We start from the raw sequence: 25,485 nt of genomic DNA, 5'->3' as shown, positions 1-25,485 counted from the left end.
TTATCTGTTAAAGCTAAGCAGAGCTAAGAAATTTCATTGGTTGATGCTTTGGGACAAGATAACTTTGATACTATCTGATAGAGAGTGATGAAACTTAGTGTAAGTTTCACTACCAGGTACATGTACATGTACTTCAAAACAACGGAGTTTGATGCTGAACATTTTCTGCTTACACTAAGAATAGAGAATCAGTTTGATTGCTCGATAAATGTTCAATTAATTAGTACATGTATGTGTCTTCTATTAATTTTGGGATTGCAGATGGGAACGTCAGTCCCACTGTTGGCTTGTCGAACACAGTTAAAATATAGCAGTTTGAAATCAGTTCTGACCAATATAAACTTTAAATACATGTACATGTAACGGAAGTTAAAGTAACTAAGTCTCTAACTCAATATCATCCAAAGTCTTACAAGTTAAAAACACGAATTATTTGTCAATTCAAATCAACATTGATGTTGTGATCTTACCGGGAAAAGGTAGGCTTCTGATATCCAATATTTAAGATAACATAAACATTTTACCATTGGTACACGAATCGTGTACCATAGTGTGTTTCAGCGTCATGTGTAACAAGTGACCAGAAAGAACGAGGCTAGACATATTCAACTTGAAAGTCTGCGCATTAGACTGGAATAACCAGACGCTAGAAATAGCGATTCAGTCGAGACTCATGCCGTATTTCGCTGGAGATAACTGATTTGAAATTAGAGTCAAAATGGAAACAACTTAATGTAAATCAGTTTATATACAATCAGATTACATTATTATATGTGTTGCGACCCATTTGGGTCAATTTCTAGGTCCCAAATATTAGCGATTTAACTCCTTTAAATAAATGATTTGAATAATTTTTGGATAATATTTCTTTTATAAAAGTACTTGTGTGTGGTCTTGAACTCTGTAATTAAAGATGCATTCTGTAAGATTTAAAAAAAAAATTACATTATTTTAATAAATTAAGTTAGGTTCACTTCAAGGTAATTTGGAGGGTGTCTCTGATTGGTCAGCATTAACTAAGTATTGTTGTGTACATGTATATATTGTCTTGTTATATTTTCATTTTTTATCATAGCTTGATAATGATTAGAGAAGCCTAGTAGAAACGTCGCTCAGTAATAAGCAGTAATTGTTTTCCATAGAATTGTGACCTGTATATCTTTCATAGTATAAAAGTTCAAACATAGATAATACAAAATTAATATATTCAAAACTTCAGTCAAATTACTTGGTTCTTTGTGAGTTATAAGTGTTTACAGATTTGTCAAATTGTAGTGTTCTAATCTACTTAGAATGGTTAAAAAATAATTCATATACATGTAGCATTTAACTTTGTAGGCTTTCTTTTATGGATGTTTTATAACTACTTTTATTAGAATTATTCCTTTTGTAAAAAAAAAAAAAAAATGAAATAGCCAATCAAAAGGGGAAACACAGCTGTCCCATTTTCCTTCCACCCCTCCCCACCTCCTCTTGATCCCCACTTTATCTGCACTCAAATTGATAGCAATCCATTCCAAATTCTTTCTAGTGAGTAGAAAAAAAACCTTCCAAATTGTTCAGTGAATGAATGATTAAGAGGTTATAAGGTCTTTAAGTAAACTGAAGTCAGGAGATTGAATGAGTGAAGGATGTTAGAATATTGGAGAGAAAATCTAGCTAGGGATCAGATTTCTTTTACCGATAAACTGTTGTCTGTTTTTAAAGGGTGAAATGACTTTGATCTGGTTGGTGGAGTAATCAACACAGAGTACTTGGGGCTTCTCTCCATCTTTATACACTAGTGTAATAATTGTTGACTCATGGCTGTTGGCATACCGACCAACTGGCTTGTAATATAAACAGATACATGTTGGAATCTCATGAAAACAAATGGAAATGGACAATAAAAACATAGACTTACCTCAAACCTGGACACAAGGCAACTGTCACAGATTTTGTTAAACATACATTATGCAAGAGCTAAATCTGCCAATGCAGGTCTTTCTTTAGGCCTGAAATGTTATCTAAGTTATTAATTAGACATTAATTAACCTATCCACACCATAATCAACTCTCAATGGCATCGATAGCCTGTGATATTTACTGGATTATGGTCCCATTCGCTGCTCGAGTTCCATTCAAAATTTAATCATGAAATGGATCATCAAGACTATGTTTTTTATCGTACAGACTTTAGTAATGATGATCGTAGCTAGGCCGAAATTTCAATCGCTTAATTTTCGGTTCAGAGTGGAACGATTTGACTGAAATTTTCAGCAAATTGCCTTTACATTATCTAGTGTTTAACTATTATAGTGAGAACTGCCAGCTCTTTATCAAATCTCCAATAATGTATCTTTAAGTTTAAACTTAAATGTATCAAGCCTGGGCATAAGACAACTGTCACAGATATTGTGAAGAGACAGACTATTGCACAACTTATATATTATAACATACTAGCGGTTAACCTGGTATAGCAAGGGTATAGCCATGAATCGGAAGTTACATAACTCTGAAACTGGAAGTGGTAGGCCATAGCTACCAAGTCTATTTTACTTCCCAGTCTGAGCTACTCCTGTCCACAAGACACCAAGTTTGAGCCTTGGGACAGCCCTAGTGTAACCGCCAACCCTGAACAAACAGACAGACAAACAAACAAACAGACGACAGTCACAAATATTAGTTTTCACATAAGTTATGTGATAATTTTTGTCCAGGCTTGACTTACTTACATGTACTTGACTTAACAAAAACGTCTCCTTCCCCTCACTGGACACTCACACAAAAACATAGAAATAAATATTAACGTATTATTACATGTATATCAAAATACCATTACAAGTATTTGGCTGATGTAACATTAACCTATTCCATTCTTGTTACAAACTAATGTTAAAATAATCGTAATATAAATTTTTAAAGTTGACTTCACTGTCTTTTAATTATGAAAACATTTTGTATCGTTAAAACTTTTAAGTCAGAGTTCAGTGTGCAGCCTGGGATAAAATATTTAGCAAAATAAGCATGAGTTTCAGGCCAGAAGAGGAACTGGGGAGACCAGGGCTCATTTTTTTCCAGTTATTTTAATTTAAGCATCTTTATTTTGAATTACATATATAACGTATGGCGTCCCCATAATTTTATCTGTTATCAGGGTCTCTACAGGTCTTAATCCCGACCTAATGACAGGGATCTCACGTAATGGGTAATTTTGCCAGTCAGAGTTCAATTGACATTGAGAATATTGGTCAAGACCTCTGTCTGTATCCAAGTAAATTCTGTCATTTCGGCCAGATAATAAGACATTTTTGTCAGTGATGAGTTGAAAGACTAGAATTTACCCACTCAAATCCACCAAGATTGACTGACTAGGATAGGATTAAGAGAATGTAGTTCATTTATTTATATTGTATACTCTCACTGTAAGGCTACATGTACACAGATACAGAAAATGGGTTGAAAGACTAGGATAGGATTTACAAAATATAGTTTATTTCTATTGTGTACATGGATACAGTTAATATGTTGAAAGACTAGAATGTCCAGATTCATTTCCACAAAAACTGACTGACTAGGATAGGTTTTACAAAATATAGTTTATCTCTATTGGCCACAGATCACTAATGATTTCCCCATTGACTTTAATGTTAATTCTCGTCTCTTAGACCGGCTCTAACTTTTTCCCAAATTTTCGTTAGGTAGAACGCTTTCTACCACAGATGAAGCAACATGTGGCAAACTCTTGCCCAAAAGCACGTATGAGGTTCACCATGGAAAACTTGAGATAAACAAGCTGGAAGTAGAGACAAGTAAACATGCAATTTTGGGCCCTACATTTCAGCCTAACCAACCTCACAACTCTTGTATCCTTCACCTCAAAATCATGAATATTCACCAAAACCTGGCAGAAAATGTATTTTCAAACCCTTTTCTTCAATTCTACACCAAAAAGTCAACAAAAATCGCCATGCAAAAGGGGGAAAAAGGGAAAGGGAGAGAAAGACTAAAAATAACTTTCGCCCTACATTCGTGGGTGATGACGTAGAAATATTTGGTGAGTTGTATCATATTGTGTACATGGATGCAGTTAATAAGTTGAAAGACTAGAATGTCCAGATTCAATGCCACAAAGATTGGTTGACTAGGATAGAATTTAGAGAATGTAGTTCATTTCTATTGTATAATACTCACTGTAAGGGCTACATGGATACAGTTAATGTTTTTCTTATCTTATTTCACTAACTTACAATATTTCTGCTTCACAAACTTTAATGTTTTGGCTTCAAGTCAAGAATTGTCTCCTTCAGTCTTTGATTCCTGAAGCTTGCAGGCTTCAGATAAAAAAATCTTCTTCCTTCAAAACAATTTTATTCTGATAGAGGAGTTTTTTACGTCTTTGTAATAAAATTTAATCTGACTTCAATACAAATATAACACTAACAAAGATCTATGGAAGAGAAATTGGTCGCTGGGTTAAAGTAGCTACATTGTAAGTCCCTAACTCAATATCATCCAAAATCTTCGACATTGAAAACACAAAATTTTTTGCAATTTAAATCAGCATTGGTGTTGTGATCTTACCTGCAAAAGATGGGCTTCTGATATCCAATATTTAAGACAAAATAAACATTTTACCATTGGTACACGAATCGTATACCATAATGCATTTCAGTGCCATTTGTAACAAGGTGCTCAAAGAATGAGGCTAGACATATTCCACAAGTCATGTCAAACGGTGATATTATGTTCTTATTTGGAGAGCATGCGCAATAAATAATATGGATGTTGACTGGAATAACCAGACGCGAGAAACTGACTTGCGGTTGAGTTTTCTGACGTATTTCGCCGAACATAACTGATGACAATTCACAGTAAAACGGACACGATTGAATGTAAAACAGTTTATATAAATTCATATTACATTATTATATGTCTTGCGACCCATTTGGGCCAATTTCTAGGTCCAAAATATTAGCGATTTAGCTCCTTTAAACATTATTTTTGTGCATTCTCTGAAACCAGATAATAATGTGATAATTCTTGGGCTGAGTTTTATTTAATATGTGAGCCCCTGTTGACAGTGTTCAGTCAATGTTATGTGGGCATATTAATACCACCAATGCTACTGGTGGGACGTTCTTATCCGCATAACACTGACTGAACACTACTTCATGGACTGGAGATAAGTTATTCACTGTCAGTGTAGTTATATAAAAGAAAAACATAATATTTGATAATGATAAAAACATAAAAACTCATGAAATGTGATAAAACATCATAAAAATATCATAAAATTTGATAAAAACATCATAAAAAGGTAAAATTCCACTCAAGCTTTTATAATAATATAAATTGTTGACAAAAATCAGTGTACGGTGCTTTTAAAATGTACGAAAGCAAATAAAAAATAAAAAAATATATCAGGCAAATAAAGAGTCAATATTAAAACTGATATATACTTGTACATGTAGCCTAATTCTTTAAAAAAAATAAGTAATATATCAGGCAAATAAAGAGTCATCATTAATACTGATATACACTTGTACATGTAGCCTAATTCTTTAAAAAATAAGTGACCTATAAATAGAGGTTAATATCATTTAATTTTATGACTTTTAATAATAAGCCCGAAAGCTATTAAAATCATGTCTCAGCTTTGTAACTAAATTGTACTCCCTGAGTCACGGTTGATAAACTAAGAGTTGGGGGATTGAGAAGATAATAAATTTGATGTTAAATGGAAAAATATTGATTGATCTCGTAGAGTTTTTGTACGATACGAGCACAACACGTAAGTCGTTTACGGAAGATCAAAGTGTTCGGATCTCGTTGCGCCTGCAGGTCAAAATAAATGAGCGTAGATATCAATAAGATGAGCTCACAATTAGTTAAAAAGCAGGACAAGTGGAGAATAATGTCCCTTGGGTTTCAATTCGTTATTTTGTCAAAGCTTTGCTGGTTTTTCGAAACTTTATTTCACTTGTCTTTAATCCTCTTTTTTATTAACTCAATTTATTTAATGAAAGTGGAATTGGTAAAATAATATTTTTTTACCTTGTTATATAATGTGGTATGGTGAAAGAATCCGTGCTACATTTGCATTTATCAGAATATACATGTATCAAATTTTCCATGACTTAATTGGCGCTAAAATGTACTCAAATTGAATAATTAACATTTAATCTAATTAAATCCATGTGGTAGAAAGTGGTGGGTTGGCCAAGTGATGTATCAGATCTTTACATGTATGTCTGTTTCATATTGAAGTCATAGATGCCAAAAAGTGGGGCCATCTTGAGGTCCTGCATCTTCCTCCATGTACAATGTATCAGTGATACAGTCTCCCCCAATGTCCAAAATTCCCTTAAATGACATTGAAATTAAAATGTTCTGTCATCAAAGACTCCCCCCCCCCCCCCTCTCTCTCTCTCTCTCTCTCAAAATTAGAAAATTACAAGAGGGCACATTGTCTTTGTCTGAAACAAGCGAGAATTGGATAGAGCTGATCAGTTAATTTCAATATTTTAAATTCCTTAATTTCCTGTTTACACTGTATGAAAGACTTTTACCGCACAGTATCTGTTCAACTTCTACCAAAATTTAGCTTATTTTTTTCTGTCCTATATATTTATATAAGTATTAAAAGTGAAGTATAGACTATAGAGAGAGTAGAGATATATAGATGTAGTATATTAGTGTTAAGTTAAAGAAGAGTTTGATGCCTCGAGACAGGTGCTTGTTATATATATATATATATATATATACCATGGCTAGAGTAGGATATACAGATAATATATTTACTGGTAATGGAGCTTATCTACTTCATATACTCTACTTATTATAATATACTTTAACTCTGGTATATGTACTCTTAAACATGGATTCAACTTACATACAAGCCCAGTTTTCTCCATTTTATTCTTGGGATGGGTGAGAGAGAGAAATGGGGTTTAACGTCCACTCGACACAGACAGGGTTTTTAGGACTAATATATGGTTCAATTTTATTTCAATAATTCGCTTCCGCATACAGGTCTTTAGCTGTGGGAGGAAACCAGAGAACCCGGAGAAAACCCATGAAGTTGGACAGGCGACCCTACTCCTTGTCACATACATGTACAACCATGGAATTGAAACCACACCAGTTGACTAAATGACAGACCTTATGATACAGTTAATAATAAGTGGGGGTTGGATGGCCGAATGGTTAGCACGCGCGCTGTTTACTCCCACTGCTAAAGACCCCTACGTGCAAGCGAATGATTGAAATAAAATTGAACAATGTGTTAGTCCCGAAATGACCTAGTTTGTGTCGAGTGGACGTTAAGCCTCATTTCTCTCTCTCTCTCTCTAATAATAAGTACTTCTTTCTATAAATTTCTTGTCTCGAGTCACCACGCCCAATAGTTTGCTTCATGCAGCACAAACTAAATGTTTCAATACAACCCTGAGAGAAAGCAATTTTCATCAGAATTTAAGAATTTATCTCCAGAAAAAAAAGATACATCTCAAGTTTGTTTTAACAGCACATAATTTGGATAGAAAATGTCTGAGATTTCTCACAGAATGTATCCTATGTTTAGTTCACAAACAGCAGTAAGATTTGATGAGAAGTCTGACTCAATATTGAACATATCTAAATTTCTGTTTTGTTAAAACCTACATGTACATGCTGTTACTGTTATATGAATTATTAATGAACTGCTGATGTGTTGCAAGGGGGCGATGATCTATTGAAGTGTTGCAAGATTGCGATAAACTATTAAAGTGTTGCAGGGGATGATGGACTTTTGAAGAGTTGCAAAGGGCGCGATAAGCTGTTGAAGTGTTGCAAGTGATAAGCTATTGAAGTGTTGCAAGGGGCGATGAACTTAAGAAGTATTGCAAGGGCGATGGACACTTTTAAAGTGTTGCAAGGGGGCGATAAACTAGTAAAGTGTTAAAAGGGGCGAGGGCTATTAAAGTGTTGCAGGGGCGATGGACTTTTGAAGTGTTGCAAGGGGGCGATGGACACTTTTAAAGTGTTGCAAGGGGGCCATGAACTATTGAAGTGGTGCAAGGGACAATGGACTTTTGAAGTGTTGCAAGGGGCGAAGAAGTATTGAAGTGTTGCAAGGGGCAACTGCGATGGATTTTTGAAGTGTTGCAAGGGGATGATGGACTATAGAAGTGTTGCAAGTGGGCAATGTGTTTTGGAAATGTTGCAAGGGGGCGATGCAAGTGTTGCAAGGGGGCGATGCAAGTGCTGCAAGGGGGCGATGCAAGTGTTGCAAGGGGGCAATGCAAGTGTTGCAAGGGGGCGATGCAAGTGCTGCAAGGGGCCATGAGATGTACGTGACAAGATGTAGTGTCATCCGTCCAATGCTGTGAGTTTTCTCCAGGCCTCCTGTTTTTCTCCCACTACTAATGACTCTTTTTTTACACGTTAGCAAATTATTGAATAAATTTGTACCACGTTATTCGAGATAGAGATTCATCTTTCAGAATATTGTAGTTAGCAAGGGATTCCTAAATGACGCAACAAGACTTTGATGCCGATTAATTAATTTGGCTCGATTGACTTATTGGCACTTTAAAGTTGTAGATCCCGAATCTATAGTGATTGATATAACTTGTATGTGATATGGAGATGTCAGATTGAGGAATGGTTTATTTATTATGCAAGAGTTAAATCTGCCTATTTCATGTTTTTATTTTGGCTTCAAATGTTATATAAATTATTATTTAAACATTTATTAACGTGACAAGCTCAGAATCAACTCACTAGAACATTGGATGGCTGAGATTTATAAGGATTAGAACAATAAAATATATAATCGAGACTTAGTCTCTTTTGTCCAGTACCCTTGCTATGATAATAACAATCAAGGCTGCATCTTCAAACAGTCACACTCACAGCTTTGCTCAGAATAAAATAATTCGAATGAAATTTCCACTACATGTGTATATTCATTTTTCATTATATATTTTTGAACTATTATAGTCCTTCATGTAATCCCCCGCATATTCCGGCACTAATTTTGATTGGGTACGGAACCAGCTTGAGAGCCTATCAGATTCCTCGATCATCGGAATACCAGGTCTTGCGCTTTCCAGCTAAAATGTCTAACTGTGATAATCGAGTTGCAAAGTTCAAGGTTTAGTTCAATATCAAGGTTTCCATGGAGGTCGCCATGATTGACTTGAGTGTGGTTGTTTCACAACCTCTGATTGGACGCTACTGTTCACATTTCTGTGATAAAGGGAGATAACACAGTCATAAGTTCGGGAAGCAACGTGTATATGTTGTAAAACTTGCAGTCGTTGCTTCGGGAACATGGATCTGTCAGTGGTTTACATGTATCTAAATCTTACGGAATGTATCATTAAAGAAAAGGGGGATTGAATGGCCGAATGGTTAGCGCGTGCACGCTGTATTATAAAGCCTGTCATTGAGTAAACTGGCGTTGTTTCCAATCCCCGGTTGTACGTGACAAGGAGTAGGTTCGCCTGTCCAACCTCGTGGGTTTTCTCCGGGTCCTCCGGTTTCCTCCCACTGCTAAAGACCCCTACACACAAGTGAATTATTGAAATAAAATTAAACCACATGTTAGTCCCAAAATGACCTAGTTTGTGTCGAGTGGATGTTAAACCTCATTTCTCTCTCTCTGTCTGTAAAGAAAGGTCAGGCAACAAAAAATATAATTTTTAACAGGGTTTTATTTGGCAAAAAAATATCACTGAATATATATTTGTTAAAACAAACATTTTTAGCTGCCAAAATAAAAAAACATTAAAAATGTGTTGAACTGTAATCAACAGAAACCGGCAACACAAACAAATCACAGACTGGTTGGGATCAATCAATCATGACAAAGTCCAAATAGTTTGATTTCCAGACAGGTTGAGAAACAATAATAAAACTCAATGATACCTAAAAATGGCATTGTCTCAAGTAATTCTTCTAGAAAATTACTGATTTATTCAGGGATAAAGAACTACTATTAACAAAAAATGGCTTTAATAACATCGTTGATAAACAATTGGATGAATTTTAAATTTCAAGATAATATCACTGGTTAGAATTGTTAGAAGATGTTCTATGAATTCTGTGAGATTAGGAGGGGTTGGTACCGGATTTAGATGTAGACCGGCCCTCCGTTAATCCACTTACGGATGAAGATAAAAGTGTGATTTAAACACAATTGAGTAACTCAGTAACAGGAATGAGCAAAGTCGACCATTGTGCATGTACGAAAGGGCTTACAACAGTGTCAAAAATATACATTTTGACTAGAGACCCCTAAATCTTGAGGTCCTGGGCTTCCGCCTGCCAAGCCTATAGGGAAATCCGGCACTGAAGGACTGTCCTTACTTCTTGAGTCCTAGTGAAATTCCACGAGATTTGTCATATCTGCCATCTATTGTTTGATATCTAATAGATGTATTTATTGTGTACTTACACTCAATGACACGTGTCAAATTAGGTAATACGAGACCTGATCCTTTATTTAATACAAGAAACGTATTTTATTTATACTACATGCGTAATCTGTGATATTTGATTGACAGATGTATGTACCAGACGGGAGGTTGAGAGGTGGAGTTGTATTTAACGCATAATTAAAGAAGTACTCTGGGGCATATGAAATGATCTTAGTTAGCTTAAGTTACAAATGTTTTCAATTTTAATGCTTCACGATTGCTGGTTAGTATTAATATTTTAAAATTTAATGTATTTGACATTTCAATAATCATCTTTAAAGTAGTAAATTTTTAGTTTGAATCGAAACTTAAATAAAACTTTACACATTTCAATAAAATATGACTTTTAACATTTCGATTAAATGCAACCTTTAACCTTTCAATAAAGCATAAGTTTAAACATTTCAATTAAACATGCATTTCAATAAAATACAATCACGTATGTTTCACAGGAAATTTTTGAACATTTTCTTCACAAGGTCTTTAATCTCCCATTCCCTCCCCGTCCTTCATCAAATCCTGGTTCCACAGCTCAATAGTGTGCTATTCTGTTTTTTGTTGTTGCAGATTTTTTCTTGGAATTTGTAATAAAAACCATGTGCCAATACAGGAATTTTGAAAACTGATTTTGGCAACATTTCTGAATGGCTCACGACAGAAATATATGCTACATGTATATGTTGAGGGATTTTGGTATTGGAGGTGCAACATTGACTAGAACTTTTAAAATATAATCTGTGTATTATATGTATTTTCAGCTTGTACCAGCCGAGAACAGTGCATCCGATACCCAGTCACAATGTACAGATTCACAAGCTGGCGATGTGGTACAATTACCGGCAGAAAGATTAGGGGGAATAGGGGACAGTAGACCACCATCATTTCAGTAAGTATCTACATTTATAATTATACAAAAAAATACTATATAAGATACAATCAGTTCCGCGATAGAAAATATATTGTGATAATCAAGTTGCATGGTTCAAGGTTCATTCAATGTCAAGGTTTCCGTAGAGGTTTGATTTGAGTGTCTTTGTGTAACAACCTCTGAATGGACAGTGAAACTAATAAGTTCAGGAATTCACACTAATGTACATTGTAGCAACATCTAGATTTTGTAAAACTTGCAGTCTACCAAGATAGATCTGACCCAGGGTGCTATGTTCATGGTTTTATCGAGTGCTTGCTAAAGACGAGTATCCTCGTTAAAACATTGCATGAATTAATAATAAACCATGTGTTAATATGTTCAATTAGTAAATTAAAACAAGAAATAGATATTGTTGAAGAATGATTTGGGTTAATTATACCCAGTATACAGCTATTATTTCAGTCAAATCAAATATCTGTATCTATAATGAGGCGAAATGACGAATAACAATTATGTCGAGACTACATCTATCGTATGCAACACTATATTCACCTGGGACAATCATACACGATTTTCTCCTGATGAAAATTCTGCCTAAAGTATTAAACGCGATGAAACAAAATTTGTGTAAACTTTTTGTTGTACATGTATGCCCACAAGGAAACGGCAACATACAGTATACATGTATTGTCAACGCTCATGTCCGTTGGTCTGTAATTTCTTGTGAACACTCTACAGGCCACATATATCATTCTTATGAAACTAAAAAGCTCATTGAATTTCAACAATTTCCGTTAACTTTTAGAGTTATGGCCCTTGTTTCACTTTGTTAAACCATTTCAGAGCCAGTAATGCAAGACAGGCTGATAGCCTGAAAAGCATGTAAAAGAACCCATGACAATATGGCATTAAATGACATTTCATTTCATTTCATTTGATTTTCATTGGCAATTAAAACTAATTATATTTTGTGTATTTTTCAGTGCGAACGCATCCGTAGCTAGTCGTGATGAAACATGTGATACATGTACAGAAACAGAATCAGTTATCAGTGCACGAAGAGGTACGATTACTTTATTATATCATTCTTTCATTTAGGGCAGGTGGTTGGGTTTATTATAATATTAAAACATATCATTCTACATTTCAGGGGATGGGTGGGCTTAGATTATATGATCTGGGTTTATTATAACTTAAAAAACATATCATTCATTCCTCTTTTCATTGAGGGGAGGGTGTTGGTTTGTTATAACATTGTAACATATCATTCATTCCTCTTTTCATTGAGGGGACGGGTGTTGGTTTGTTATAACATTGAACATATCATTCATTCCTCTTTTCATTGAGGGGAGGGTGTTGGTTTGTTATAACATTGTACATATCATTCATTCCTCTTTTCATTGAGGGGAGGGTGTTGGTTTGTTATAACATTGTACATATCATTCATTCCTCTTTTCATTGAGGGGAGGGTGTTGGTTTGTTATAACATTGTACATATCATTCATTCCTCTTTTCATTGAGGGGAGGGTGTTGGTTTGTTATAACATTGTAACATATTCATTCTTCATTTCATTGAGGGGGGGGGGGTTATTATAACAATGTACATATCATTCATTCTTCATTTCATTGAGGGGACGGGTTGGTTTGTTATAACATTGAACATATCATTCATTCTTCATTTATTTGAGGGGAGGGTGTTGGTTTGTTATAACATTGTAACATATTCATTCCTCTTTTCATTGAGGGGAGGGTGTTGGTTTGTTATAACATTGTAACATATTCATTCTTCATCTCATTGAGGGGGGGGGGGTTATTATAACATTGTACATATCATTCATTCTTCATTTTATTGAGGGGACGGGTTTGTTTGTTATAACATTGTACATATCATTCATTCTTCATTTCATTGAGGGGAGGGGGTTGGTTTGTTATAACATTGTACATATCATTCATTCTTCATTTCATTGAGGGGAGGGGGTTGGTTTGTTATAACATTGTACATATCATTCATTCTTCATGGGGGTTGGGATGGCCTAGTGGTCTAGAGTGTCATGCTTCGACCTCTAGTTGGCCGGTCACCTCTGGCTTGCGGCTGTGGTTTCGATCCCAGGTGTGAGCGTATGTGGCTTGGAGATAGGGGCGCCTTCTCAACCTCGTGGGTTTACTCCGGGTACTCCGGTTTCCTCCCACAGCAAAGACCCCTGCGCGTGCGCTAAGATCATTAAAATGAACTTGTCTGCGATATCACCTTCGGTGGAAGCGGACGTTAAACGCTAAGAACATCAACATCATCATTCTTCATTTATTTGAGGGGAGGGGGTTGGTTTGTTATAACACTGTACATATTCATTCTTATTTTATTGAGGGGAAGGTTGGTTTGTTATAACATTATAACATATTCATTCTTCATTTTATTGAGGGGAGGGGGTGATTAGACGAATGGTTTAACATGCGCTTTAGATCATAAGGCCTGTTATTGAGTTTAGTGGCATAGTTTCAGTTCACCACTTTTACGTGACAAGGAGTAGGGTCTCCTGTTCTACCACATGGGTTTTCTCTGGTTCCTCCTCCAGTTTCCTGACACTGCTAAAGAACGTATACATGCATGCGAACCATTGAAATAAAATTGAACCATATGTTAGTCCCGAAATGACCTAGTTTGTGTCGAGTGGATGTTCAACCACATTTCTCTCTCTTGTCATTAAATTAAATAGTATGATTTTTATCTTGCACATAATGAGGTATAAGTCCTTATTATAACTAAAATATAGCCTTTATAAAACTTCTGTTGTTTTAGTATATCAAATAGATCGATAAGAAACTATGTGCAAATTTCTGTTTTCCTGGATGAAAGATATTTCTCATAAACAGTGATTGAAAGTTGAGTAAATTCTGAAGTCTGAGAATGCTTTGTGAACACGGGGGCCTGAAATAACATAGTTGTATTAAGTACACTCCCTGGCTCCCTGGCGTATACCTATCTTCGTTAGTCTTTTTGATACAGAAAAACATTTTAAACCACATTTCATTTCTTTTCACTTTATTCATGTAAGATAACAAATGAAGACAACTATTCAAAAACATGTACAGGGACAAAAATACATTCTCAAATGTTTTAATGATATTTAAATTGTTTGACATGTGAGTTTAAGTTAGTCATTATGTCTAATGGTTTCAGTCATGATTTACAGCTACATATATTTACTTACTTCATTCTATCATTAAATTTACTTAATCTTGACTTGACTTGAAAACTTTTATTTAATTTATTGCATTGAAGTTAAATCTACCTGTTGATTAAATTGGTTTGTAGCAGTCAGATATGTTTGTTGAAGTGTAAATAAAGGCCCAATTAGATAACCAGACGTGTGTACATATATGGTTTCGAAGTCAACAAAGATCTTGGGTAGACAGAGACAAAAAAAAAAATAAGAATAATTTAGTAATCAGATATGCAAGAGTGTTATGGGTATAGACATTTGCACAAAATAAATAAATTGTAAATATATCGTCCTTTATCTACAAACATATTCTATAAATCGGTATTATTTGCGACACAGTGGGCCTGTTCAACCTCGTGGGTTTTCTCCGGGTCCTCCGGTTTCTTCCCACTGCTAAAGACCCCAGTTGTAATGGCAAGGAGTAGGGTCGCCTGTCCAACCTCGTGGGTTTTCTCCGGGTCCTCCGGTTTCCTCTCACTGCTAAAGATCCCTACATGTGTACGTGCAGGCGAATTATTGAAATAAATTGGAACCATATGTTAGTCCCAAAATGACCTAGTTTGTGTTGTTGAGTGGATGTTAAACCCCATTTCTCTCTCTCGCCACACAGAGGAATAGGTGGAGGGCCTTCATCAAACATAATTCTGTAGATTTTCTATTGTGTAATTTTGAAATTCAAAATTAATGATTCCCAAACAATAAACTAGACAAGAGTGTAATAGTGCTTCTTCCACCTATTTTGTTTGTAATTATGGGAAGGGCTTAATTCGTCGAAGTCTTAAAAGGGGACTTATGTCGGCCTTACAACTGAGAGCGACAGACTTTACAGCAACTGGGAGCAACAGGCTTCAACTGTATACAACTGAACCTGAGCACCTCTTACAACTCAAAGCAACTAGTTGAAGCCAGTTGCCCAGCTTTAACTTTCTGCTACTCACTTCAACAAGCGGCAATTAGTTGCTGTCGACATGGGCGCTCTTACAACTAACGTCAAAGCATTTCCATGGAAATAACATCACATGGTAAGAGACATGTGTCATCTAAGTTAAATATAGGCAGAATCGAAGCTAACAAATGCATCAACTTTTAATATGTCGATGTCGACAATCTGGCAAGACCGACCATGCCTTTAGGTACTTCTTCTAAGATATTCACCACTTTGTTGATCACATGATAATTAAATTCATTTCAGAACGCTCTGAATTTGGTTATTCTCAGTTATTGACATGAGCCCCCTGAATTCATTTATTGTCGACATAAGCACACTTGCAACTGGTTTTACAAAGTCGTCATAAACCCTGCTTTAAAGTTTATTTACTTCTACAGTTAATAAAAGTTATAAGTACGATAACCAAATAACTGAATGGTCCCTTTAAAAACAAAAAGAGTAATTTTATAAACATTGTATTTGTTGTTGATCAATACAGAGCCTGGTCTAAAGTAAGGACTTCATTCATCGCATTCTACAGGTACTAAAAGTTACAAGTAACCAAATAGCTGAATGGCTCTTTTAAAAAAATGTAATTTTGTATTTGATTTGTAGCGATTAAACCGCCATTTTAACCCCTGAATTTGTCAGTCAACACAGAGCGTGGTCTATTTGTTTGTATTCGGTAATAGTACAAGCCATTGGGCCTCATTAGCATGTTAACCTGGACTACACAGAGCTTGGTCTATTTGTTTGTATTTGGTAACAGTATAAGGGTATTGAGCCTCATTAACATGTTAATCTGGTCTACACATAGTTTAGTTACAAGGGAAAATTTTAAACTTTCTCTTAATGTCAATAGTTAGATTACTATTTGTTTTTAAAGGGACATTTCTTTGAAATAAATTTTGAATGACATTCTGTGTTAAAAGATCACTCAAGCCCGGTTTACACTTGTCAGGGGTAGCGGCATCTGTGAGGTTATCTAGTTGTTTGGATAGAACAAAAAAAAACCCCAAAGCTCACCTGTGAAGCATTAAAGCGATAATTTCATATTTTTAAGTTATATTTTTAAAATATATTAAAATAAAGCCTTAAAATAGATGGTATCTATAAACCGTCCTGCCTTGTTAAAGAATAATCCTATAATTCACTATTGCCAGTTGAGAAATTGGCAAAAATATCATTTTCAACTTCAAATTCAAACGTATGAAGATAGCTATTCCATCGGGGGAATAGAAAAACAAGGGAGGTAATTGTGTTGTTATTCCCTGTGTCATAGATTTTTAAGTGTGAGAAAGATAACCTATGATCGTATAATAGTGAGTTGACAACCTATTGAGCAAAAGACATTAGAAATTAATTATGTTTTGGCTTTCTTAGAAAATATGAAATTCTCACTTTAACATGCACGTAAAAGTATCCATGATAGTTTTGGAATATAAAGAAGAGGAGGTGGAAATCCTGCTGACTAGGCAAAATTCACCTTTCCTGCATTGCACATGTGGATATATATATAGATAGATATATATATATATATATATATATATATATATATATATATATATATATATAGAAAATGAAAAAAAAGAATTTTTAAGTTTGTCTCAAATGAGTAAAGTAGTGAATTGATGATCTTGGTGATCCCCTGTCTATTATAATAATACAAGACTTCACAAAGATTTGTTTCTTTTTACTGTTATTAAGCACATTCTAGGCAATAATTTTTGGTTGGGAGTTTTGATCAATTTTTTTTCTTGTTTGTTTAAAAAAAAAATAATAATAAAAATGAAAGTACAATGCACATATAAAAGTTTTTCCAATTGATAATGTTTCCGTGTTGGTCATTTGAAGAGAAGCAATTATTTATCTTCAGCAGAATGTCTCTTGGATCTTGTGATAATTTGTAGTCCAACTGTTGAAGGAGACAGACGATATGAATTTATAACTAGTCGGACGACTTTATGTAGATACGGATAGTGTTTTAAAAAAAGTTCTGTATGCAAAACGTGGATGAATGATTTAGAAGTGTACATGTAGTTGGATGACTTCGTGTAGATACTGATAGCATTTTAAATAATACGAAATGTGGATGAATGATTTACAAGTGTGCGTCGTGTGTAATTAGGACAATGCATAAATATAATTTCATACAGCTAGGATAACTGAAGTAGTTTTTCTAAAGGATTAAATTTAACAAAAGTTATTTAATTTTGAATCAAAAGTTTTGGTGGAAATAATTAAGAAATTGAGTTCTACATGAAATGGATCAGTAATTTTATATGGAAAAGAGGATTTTAGTACAAATTTGAACAAATGTTTCAATGTTTTTGTGATGCAGTTACAATGATTTCATGGGAAACATTATTTTGCCCAATTCATCAAACTTAAAGTTGCTGCTTGAATAAATTTAAATAAGTGATAAACAAAAGGTTGTTCGAGAGGGTAATTGTCACCTGAAGAAATAAATCCAATTCAAGTATGGTTTGTAGGATCGTATTAAAATATTCAGTGGTTTTATAGACTGTAATACACATTATTTAAAATGTTTGGTGGTTTTACGGACTCAAGTAAACATTATTTAAAATGTTTGGTGGTTTCACACATACTAAAATAAACATTATTTAAAATCTTCAGCAGTTTCACGGACTCAAATAAACATTATTCAAAATGTTCAGTGGTTTCACAAACTCAAGTAAACATTATTTAAAATGTTTGGTGGTTTCACACATACTAAAATAAACATTATTTAAAGATCAACCTGAACAATTACAACTAAATGTACATGTACGATGTTAAGATTCCTCTTTAAATATAATTATCAGCATCGTAAATGTGAAGTATATTGACACTGGTTTCATATATCGAAAAAAAAAATATTTGAAAATCAGTATGAACATTATAACTGAATATCGATAATTATCAACTCTTGAAGTCGATGGACTAATTGTTGAAAAGACATTAAACTCGAATCCATTTGCTAGTACATAAAGTGCTTCAAGTTAAAACGTCGCTCCAGGAAATACATGAGACTGTTGATTGATGGGATAGTTATTGGATAGTTATTGATTGAACTAAATATGATTTGATTAAAGTATGAAATACAGGGAATTAAAATTGGGTATATGTGGTGGTTATACATGTTATTGTTTGTGTAAGTATTTGTTATAGAAATATTGATTTAACAGTTGGTGGGTTGGATGGCCAAATGGTTAGCGCTGTATCATTAGGTTTGTCATTGAGTCAACTGGCGTGGTTTCAATTCCCCGGTTGTACATGACAAGGACTAGGTTCGCCTGTCCAACCTCGTGGGTTTTCTACAGGTCCTCCGGTTTCCTCCCACTGCTAAAGACCCCTACGCGCAAGTGAATTATTGCAATAAAATTGAACCACATGTTAGTCTCAAAATGACCTAGTTTGTGTTGAGTGGACGTTACACCTCTCTCATCCATCTTTTGACCTTAACCCTTGACCTTGTTAAAACATCTAAAACTTTAATTCGGTCCCATATTTATGATATGTTGTTCAGCGGCAGCCGAGTGAACCAGATCTGGTGAACCCATTTTCAAAAATGTAGCTTCAGACTTTGACGAAAACAGAGCCAAAGACGATGGCTGATAGAGAAATAAAGCTTAACATCAGTGTTTCAGAATAACTTCCTTTTCCTGATAGATTTAACATCCCGTGTTTCAAAATACACGCCTTTACTTTCATGTGCATGTGCTTTTCAGAGTCTATAAATGTGAAACTATTACGCATGTTCGGAAGCTTATAAAATATGTATTCTATGCTTGATGATTAACTATAAATGTTGCTTTACATGTGACTCTTACTGATGATTGTGATGGATGAGCTTAGGTATCCTTTAAGATTAACAGGGAATTATTGCGTTGAGTTCCTCTTCTTCTGATCCTCTTCATCACAACTACCACCATCTTATCATCATTGTCATCACCATTATCATGGGGGGTGGATAGCTGAATGGTTAGCGTGTGCACGTTGTATAATAAGGTCTGTCATTGAGTCATCTGGCTGGGTTTCGATTACCCTGTTGTACGTGACAAGGAGGAGGGTCGCCTGGCCAACCTCTTTGGTTTTCTCTGGCTACTCCGGTTTCCTCTCACTGCTAAAGACCCCTACGTGCAAGCGAATTATTGAAATAAAACTGAACCATATGTTAGTCCCGAAATGACTTAATTTGTGTCTCTCTCACCAACATCATCATCATCATATCATCATCATTAATGTACATGTATGCATGAATCAATATCTTGTCAGCTATTTATATTAATTTATATATTAATAAAAGCTTATATTATTTAAATGTAATAATTATCTATTAAAGATAGATTATGTAAGATTTAGATAAAGAGCTGGCTATTCTTGCTTTAAAAGATCAAATATAGATAATGAAATGTGATAATATTGAAAATTTCATTCAGATTATGTTTTTTCTGAGTGAAGTTATATATCGTTCATTATCGTGGCAGATGAGTGTATTATTAGCCTGATCAAGTCAATTGAAATTCGACAGATTATTTTATGACCGATCACGAACGGGCACACATAGCGATTGTCTCAAGAGTGTATACCACTCTGCAAGTAAATTAAGTCAATCATGTGACTTATATAGAAGAAATTTTCAGATCATGTGATAACAATGACAACAAATGGTTGCTCAACAATATAGGCTGGACACGGACAGATGATGAGATTTTCTGACGAATCGATCGCCAGCGTAACATATTGAACCGGAAATATCTAACATGCTAAGATAGGGACGATTGATCAGGTGAATGATTCGCCAAGCAGAATCGTCGTCGTGAACTGGCACACATGTGATTTTTTCAAGCGATTTTAAAAATCAGTGCAATTGACGGAAAAATGCGCTCATCTGCTCTAGACTTAAGCCTTAATTATACATTTTATCATTAAATTTTTAAATCCTGCAGGTGTTTAAATCCATTTAAAACTCTGCCATCCGATGGTCTAGGGAGGCTTGTCATGTGAATAAATGTCTAAATAATAATTCATATGACATTTAAAGCTCAATAATGACCTACAATAGGTAGATTTAGCTCTTACATAATGCATCTTTAATTATTATAAATAATACTATGTATGTAAATATTGTATAACTTGCATCTTTAACTCTTTTTACTTTTCTTTCTGTCCTGTTAGATCGCCTGCATAGTCGTAACTCTCGACATTCGAACGATAGTCAGCGCTACATGGCTAACGATCATGGTAAGACGCCTGTGTAGTCTAAATATCTTTGTTCTGAATTAATTATAATGTCAGTTCTTTCTCATGCTATATATAAGGTTTAAGGGTAGTGGCCAAATGGTTTAGTCAATTGAAGTGGTTTTGATTCCCCACTTGTACGTGACAAGGAAGAGGGTCGCATATCCAACTTCATGGGTTTCTCTCGGGGTCCTACAGTTTCCTCCCGCCGGTGAGCAAGTAACTTGGGATTTTTCCAGAATGTTAATAGTGCAGGACCTGGAATCTGGCACAGTAAAATGTCCAATAATTTGGATGAAACTTAAAGCCAAGGTCCTGTGTACATATTGCTGTGTGCACGTAAAAGAAACCTTGGCAGTTGAAATTTCGTGAAAAGTAGGGAGAACAACACTGCATGGTGTAAACCCGTCTTCATTACCCTGAGTGCTTGAGAAAAGCAAGATGTTGATTGTGCTGGAAGATGCCATCCAATATGTGGTTATTTTGTAAACATCTAGCCACCTATATCTTAGATCTGTAATAACTGAGTGTTTATGGGTAAATATTCCTCCGTAGACCGTAAATGATGAACTGTTAATTATTGTAAATGAGACAGGGTCTAGATATTATTTTTAGTTGAGAACAAAGGTTATGAGATATTGGCACCATTAGTTATTTACTAACCTACACTATTAATAGCTAGTTCTTTATTTCACGCACCAGTTAACTTTCTTTATCATACTGACTACTAGAACCAGGTTTAGATGATGAGGATAAGGCCCCTCCCAGTCCCCCACCCTGACTACTAGAGCAAGGTTAGATGATGAGGCTAAGGCCCCTCCCAGTCCCCCACCCTGACTACTAGGGGCAGGCTTAATGATGAGAGGTCCCACCCTATTCTACTTATGAGAATACGGTCCCTCCCAGTCCCCCATGCTGACTACTAGACCCTATTCTACTTATGAGACTAAGGGCTCTCCCAATCCCCCACACTCTCAAAATACAGCAAAGCTGAGGATGATGATAGATCTTTAAGACTAAAGAGTGTGAAAGAAAGGCTTACAACAGGGTCAAATATTGTACACTTTGGCCAATTACTCTCCTCAAAATCTTAAGGACCACCACAAAATCATAATGCTCTAGACTTCAACCTGCCAAGCCTATTGGTAAATCCAGAGCAAATCAGTTCTTCACACCTAGAAGAATGGTACCTGTTGAATAAAATATAAAGTTTTGGTTTAAAATTCCTTTCTTAGATTCTCTCTAAAAATATGCCTGTCTTCATTAGCCCAGTAGGAGCGGAACAGTAGGACGTTATACCCCATTTCATTTCATTTCTGATAATATATTGTCAGGTAAAACTATTCTTTTAATTACACCAGTTTAGGAACAGTGGGCAGATACAGAAGTTTTAAAAAGATAAAAGAATGGCGATGGGTAGAATATAGTCATCAAGAATCGATTATAAACATTAAAACAGTTTGCGACATGTCTCTGCACGTTCTTTGTATCCATGCCCGGCATCTATTATACATACTTAAGAATTGTAAAGTATTGTAAAGTATGACTAATGAATCTGGTAGATACAACATCATGCCTAGTAGTCAGTCAGTATCACCTCTATAGAACTTTATTAACTACACTGGGTGATATAGTTATATTACAACACTTCTAGTTGTCTTCCTATATTCACACTGTTTATTACAGAGCTTGGTGTCTCTTGTTTTATAGTAATTGGGTGATGAAGATGCACACAGCACTTCTTGTTGTCTTTAAATATGCAGGTGAAATACAGACATTGTTTTTTAAGGCGAGAGATCGCTTTTGAGTGCCTGTTGCTCACCTGAATGTCGACCGAGGGGCGTTTTTTCCCCCTCTCCTTAAAATTGAAAATCACTCTCCTTTACAAAGTCATGGGGGTTTATTATCATTTATGAAACTAGGAATTACCCCATTACATGCAGTTATTGATCTTCAGAACCATTTTCCATACACACAACTAATCACTCTCCTTAATATCAGATCATTCTCCTTAATTTCTAAATCACTCTTCTTATCGAAAATGGGAGAGCTTTTTTAGGGGAGCGATTTTTTCAATTTGTTGATTAAGGGGAACTTTTTTCGGCTCAACTCTAAAATACAAACAACAACGACTGCAATTACTGTTTATTTCTGTCAGGAAAAATGTCCATCGGACCACACTCTATGGCATTCCTCTGTCTTCATTAGCCAAGTCGGGGTAGGACGTTAAACCCATTAGATAATTCTAATTACAGTAATGTTAGTTTTAGATGCAATTCACTTTAATTCTTTCAGCTGTGGATGACCTTTTTCACCATAAAGCATTTTTATTATCCTTAGTTTTAGAAGAGCACCATTTACTGATATATTTTAATATTTTAATCATATTTTGACATTTCAAATTACATTCCATCTCGTTGAACCAAGAGGCTGTGCATTCAGTCTAGGTCTTTTTTTTTGCCCATCCTAAGAGTAGGAGAAAAATTACATTTATTTTCAACTTTTTCTTCAGCATGGCAACATAATTTTAACCAAATATTTATAGGCAGGTGCAGATTAATTCACAGGAAGGACCAATTTAAAAATGAAATATATATTCTAGAAAATTATATTAGGTATTTGAATTGGACAAATTTCTGAAATTGAAGAGTTGTTTTTAACCTTGCCAAGAAGAGATATCACATATTTTAATCTCTGGATGAGAATTAGTTTATTTTTACCTATAAAATTTATAAAAGCTAATGATACGATAGTATTAAAAATGTTGTTCAAGACAACGCAGTGTCTTTCAAGTTTCAACTCACAAATTAAATATTTTGGCGTGAAGCCATTTTTTTACGTAGAGCATATGATGGTACCGTTTGGATGTTGTAAGTAACGCAACCATGTTTTTTTAGATAATAAGGCAGAGTTGTTTGAACCTTTCTCAGATAAAAGAAAATATAGATCTTAGATATTTACAAGATGCTGTGTCGAGAATTACTAGGTGGAATAGAATACCAAACAAAGCAACCAACTAGAATGTATCACGCCAAACAAAAATTTGGGTCTGTTATAAGTATCCTAAATATGTTATAAAACCTTTTGATTTTAGTTAACTCGACGGAAACTCTCATAAACATATAATCACTTATTATTTTAACATCTTTGAAGAACTTCTATTATAAAATTGATGAGAATGAGTTGATCAAATAGAATTCATGTACCTAACATCCCAAATGTATCAAATCAAAGAGCTATTTGGGTTAGTTATAATTTGAAAGTTTTTAGCTCCAGAAATCTTCCAGAAACCGCTAAAATTTAAGATTAAGAAATTCCACACCAAATGAAATACAGAACATTCAATTCTTAAAAACATTCCATAGCAATGTAATAAGATATTATAAGACTCGGTAAAATGTATAAATAAACTAAAGTTAACTAAAAGTAAACGATATCCACCATCTTTAATGTTAGGTTGGATATTTAACACTTGGGTTGGATTTGGGGGGGGGGGGGATGGCCGGATACTGCATACTGTATCTTAAGGTCTGTCATTGAGCCAACTGGAGTAGAGTCATCTGTTCTACTTCATGGGTCTTCTCCAGGTCCTCCGGTTTCCTCCCACTGCTAAAGACCCCTACGCGCAAGCAAATTATTGAAATATATACAAGCCATAAGTTAGTCCCGAAATGACCTGATTTGTGTCGAGTGGGCGTTTAATCCCATTTCTCTCTCTCAGGTTGAATTTGCAATTTATTAAATTTCAATTCACAACCAACGAAAGTTCTTAGTCCATAAACCTCTTAAACTAATCATTCAATGCTTAAAAACATTCCATAACAAATAAAACGTTTTACTGAAAATGATTGTGTCTGTGGAATGTATTTAAAAAATTCGGCATAAAATATACTACCAAGAGATTTCCAACATTTAAAGTTATTATTAAGGATTAACCATCGTAAGGTTGATATTCACACTGTGACCCGGGCAAAATTTAATCTTGTGTATCTAGAAGTAATTTCTTTCACATTCGTTTAATATGAAATCTTTGTTTAAAAGAAATTAGTGCTAAATACACAAGATTAATTGATACCTGGGTTACAGTACGTGATTCTCCTTGAATGGATTTGTGGTTTATTGAATTTCTAACTCACATCAAGCCAATGTTTTTACCTTCATAAACCCCTAAACATTCAAAACTTTAAAGAAAATTCCATAACAAAAGAAATAAAATAAATAAAGAAATCTGTTTAAAAAAAAATAAAAAAAATTAACTAGGATGAGATATGGAAGATTTAAAATTATTATTGTAGATTAACCCCCCCCCATGTGGTTTGTAACATACATAAATATAGATGTATTAATTATAACATAATGATTGATGCCCGGCAGACGGAACAGATGTAAAATCTCTCGGTAGGTTCAACACATGTTTGTTTAAACTATGAGTATTAATAGCCTAAACAGACGCATGTAACCGCGTGGAGGCAGACCTACAAACACACACAATTAAACTCTTACTTTTCTCACGTTTATAAAAATATTCCACTGTTTGGTATACATTCCGTGACCAGACCGTTATGGTTTGATATACATTCTGTGACCAGACCATGATAGTTTAATATACATTCCGTGACCAGACCGTTATGGTTTGATATACATTCTGTGACCAGACCATGATAGTTTAATATGCATTCTGTGACCAGACGGTTATGGTTTGATATACATTCTGTGACCAGACCATGATAGTTTAATATACATTCTGTGACCGGACCATGATGGTTTGGTATACAT

General features: G+C 34.8%; 1 protein-coding gene across 5 annotated transcripts in view; it reads left to right on the top strand.

The window, feature by feature from the left end:
- Positions 1 to 25,485, top strand: part of LOC126828647 (segment polarity protein dishevelled homolog DVL-3) — a 66,123-nt gene that overhangs the window by 7,293 nt on the left and 33,345 nt on the right. For 3 of the 5 annotated variants that reach the window (XM_050558542.2, XM_050558539.2, XM_050558540.2), the window contains exons 3-5: positions 11,204 to 11,331; positions 12,300 to 12,379; positions 20,647 to 20,712. In XM_050558542.2, the coding sequence (XP_050414499.1) occupies positions 11,204 to 11,331; positions 12,300 to 12,379; positions 20,647 to 20,712 (274 nt within the window). The remainder of the gene's footprint in view (positions 1 to 11,203; positions 11,332 to 12,299; positions 12,380 to 20,646; positions 20,713 to 25,485) is intronic. The other 2 variants (XM_050558543.2, XM_050558541.2) reach the window with 1 other exon arrangement.

The sequence above is a fragment of the Patella vulgata genome, chromosome 7 (genome assembly GCF_932274485.2).
Source record: "Patella vulgata chromosome 7, xgPatVulg1.2, whole genome shotgun sequence".
NCBI lineage: Eukaryota > Metazoa > Mollusca > Gastropoda > Patellidae > Patella > Patella vulgata.
The sequence above is the reverse complement of the archived record's forward strand: the minus strand, read 5'-3'. Positions and strand labels throughout refer to the sequence as shown.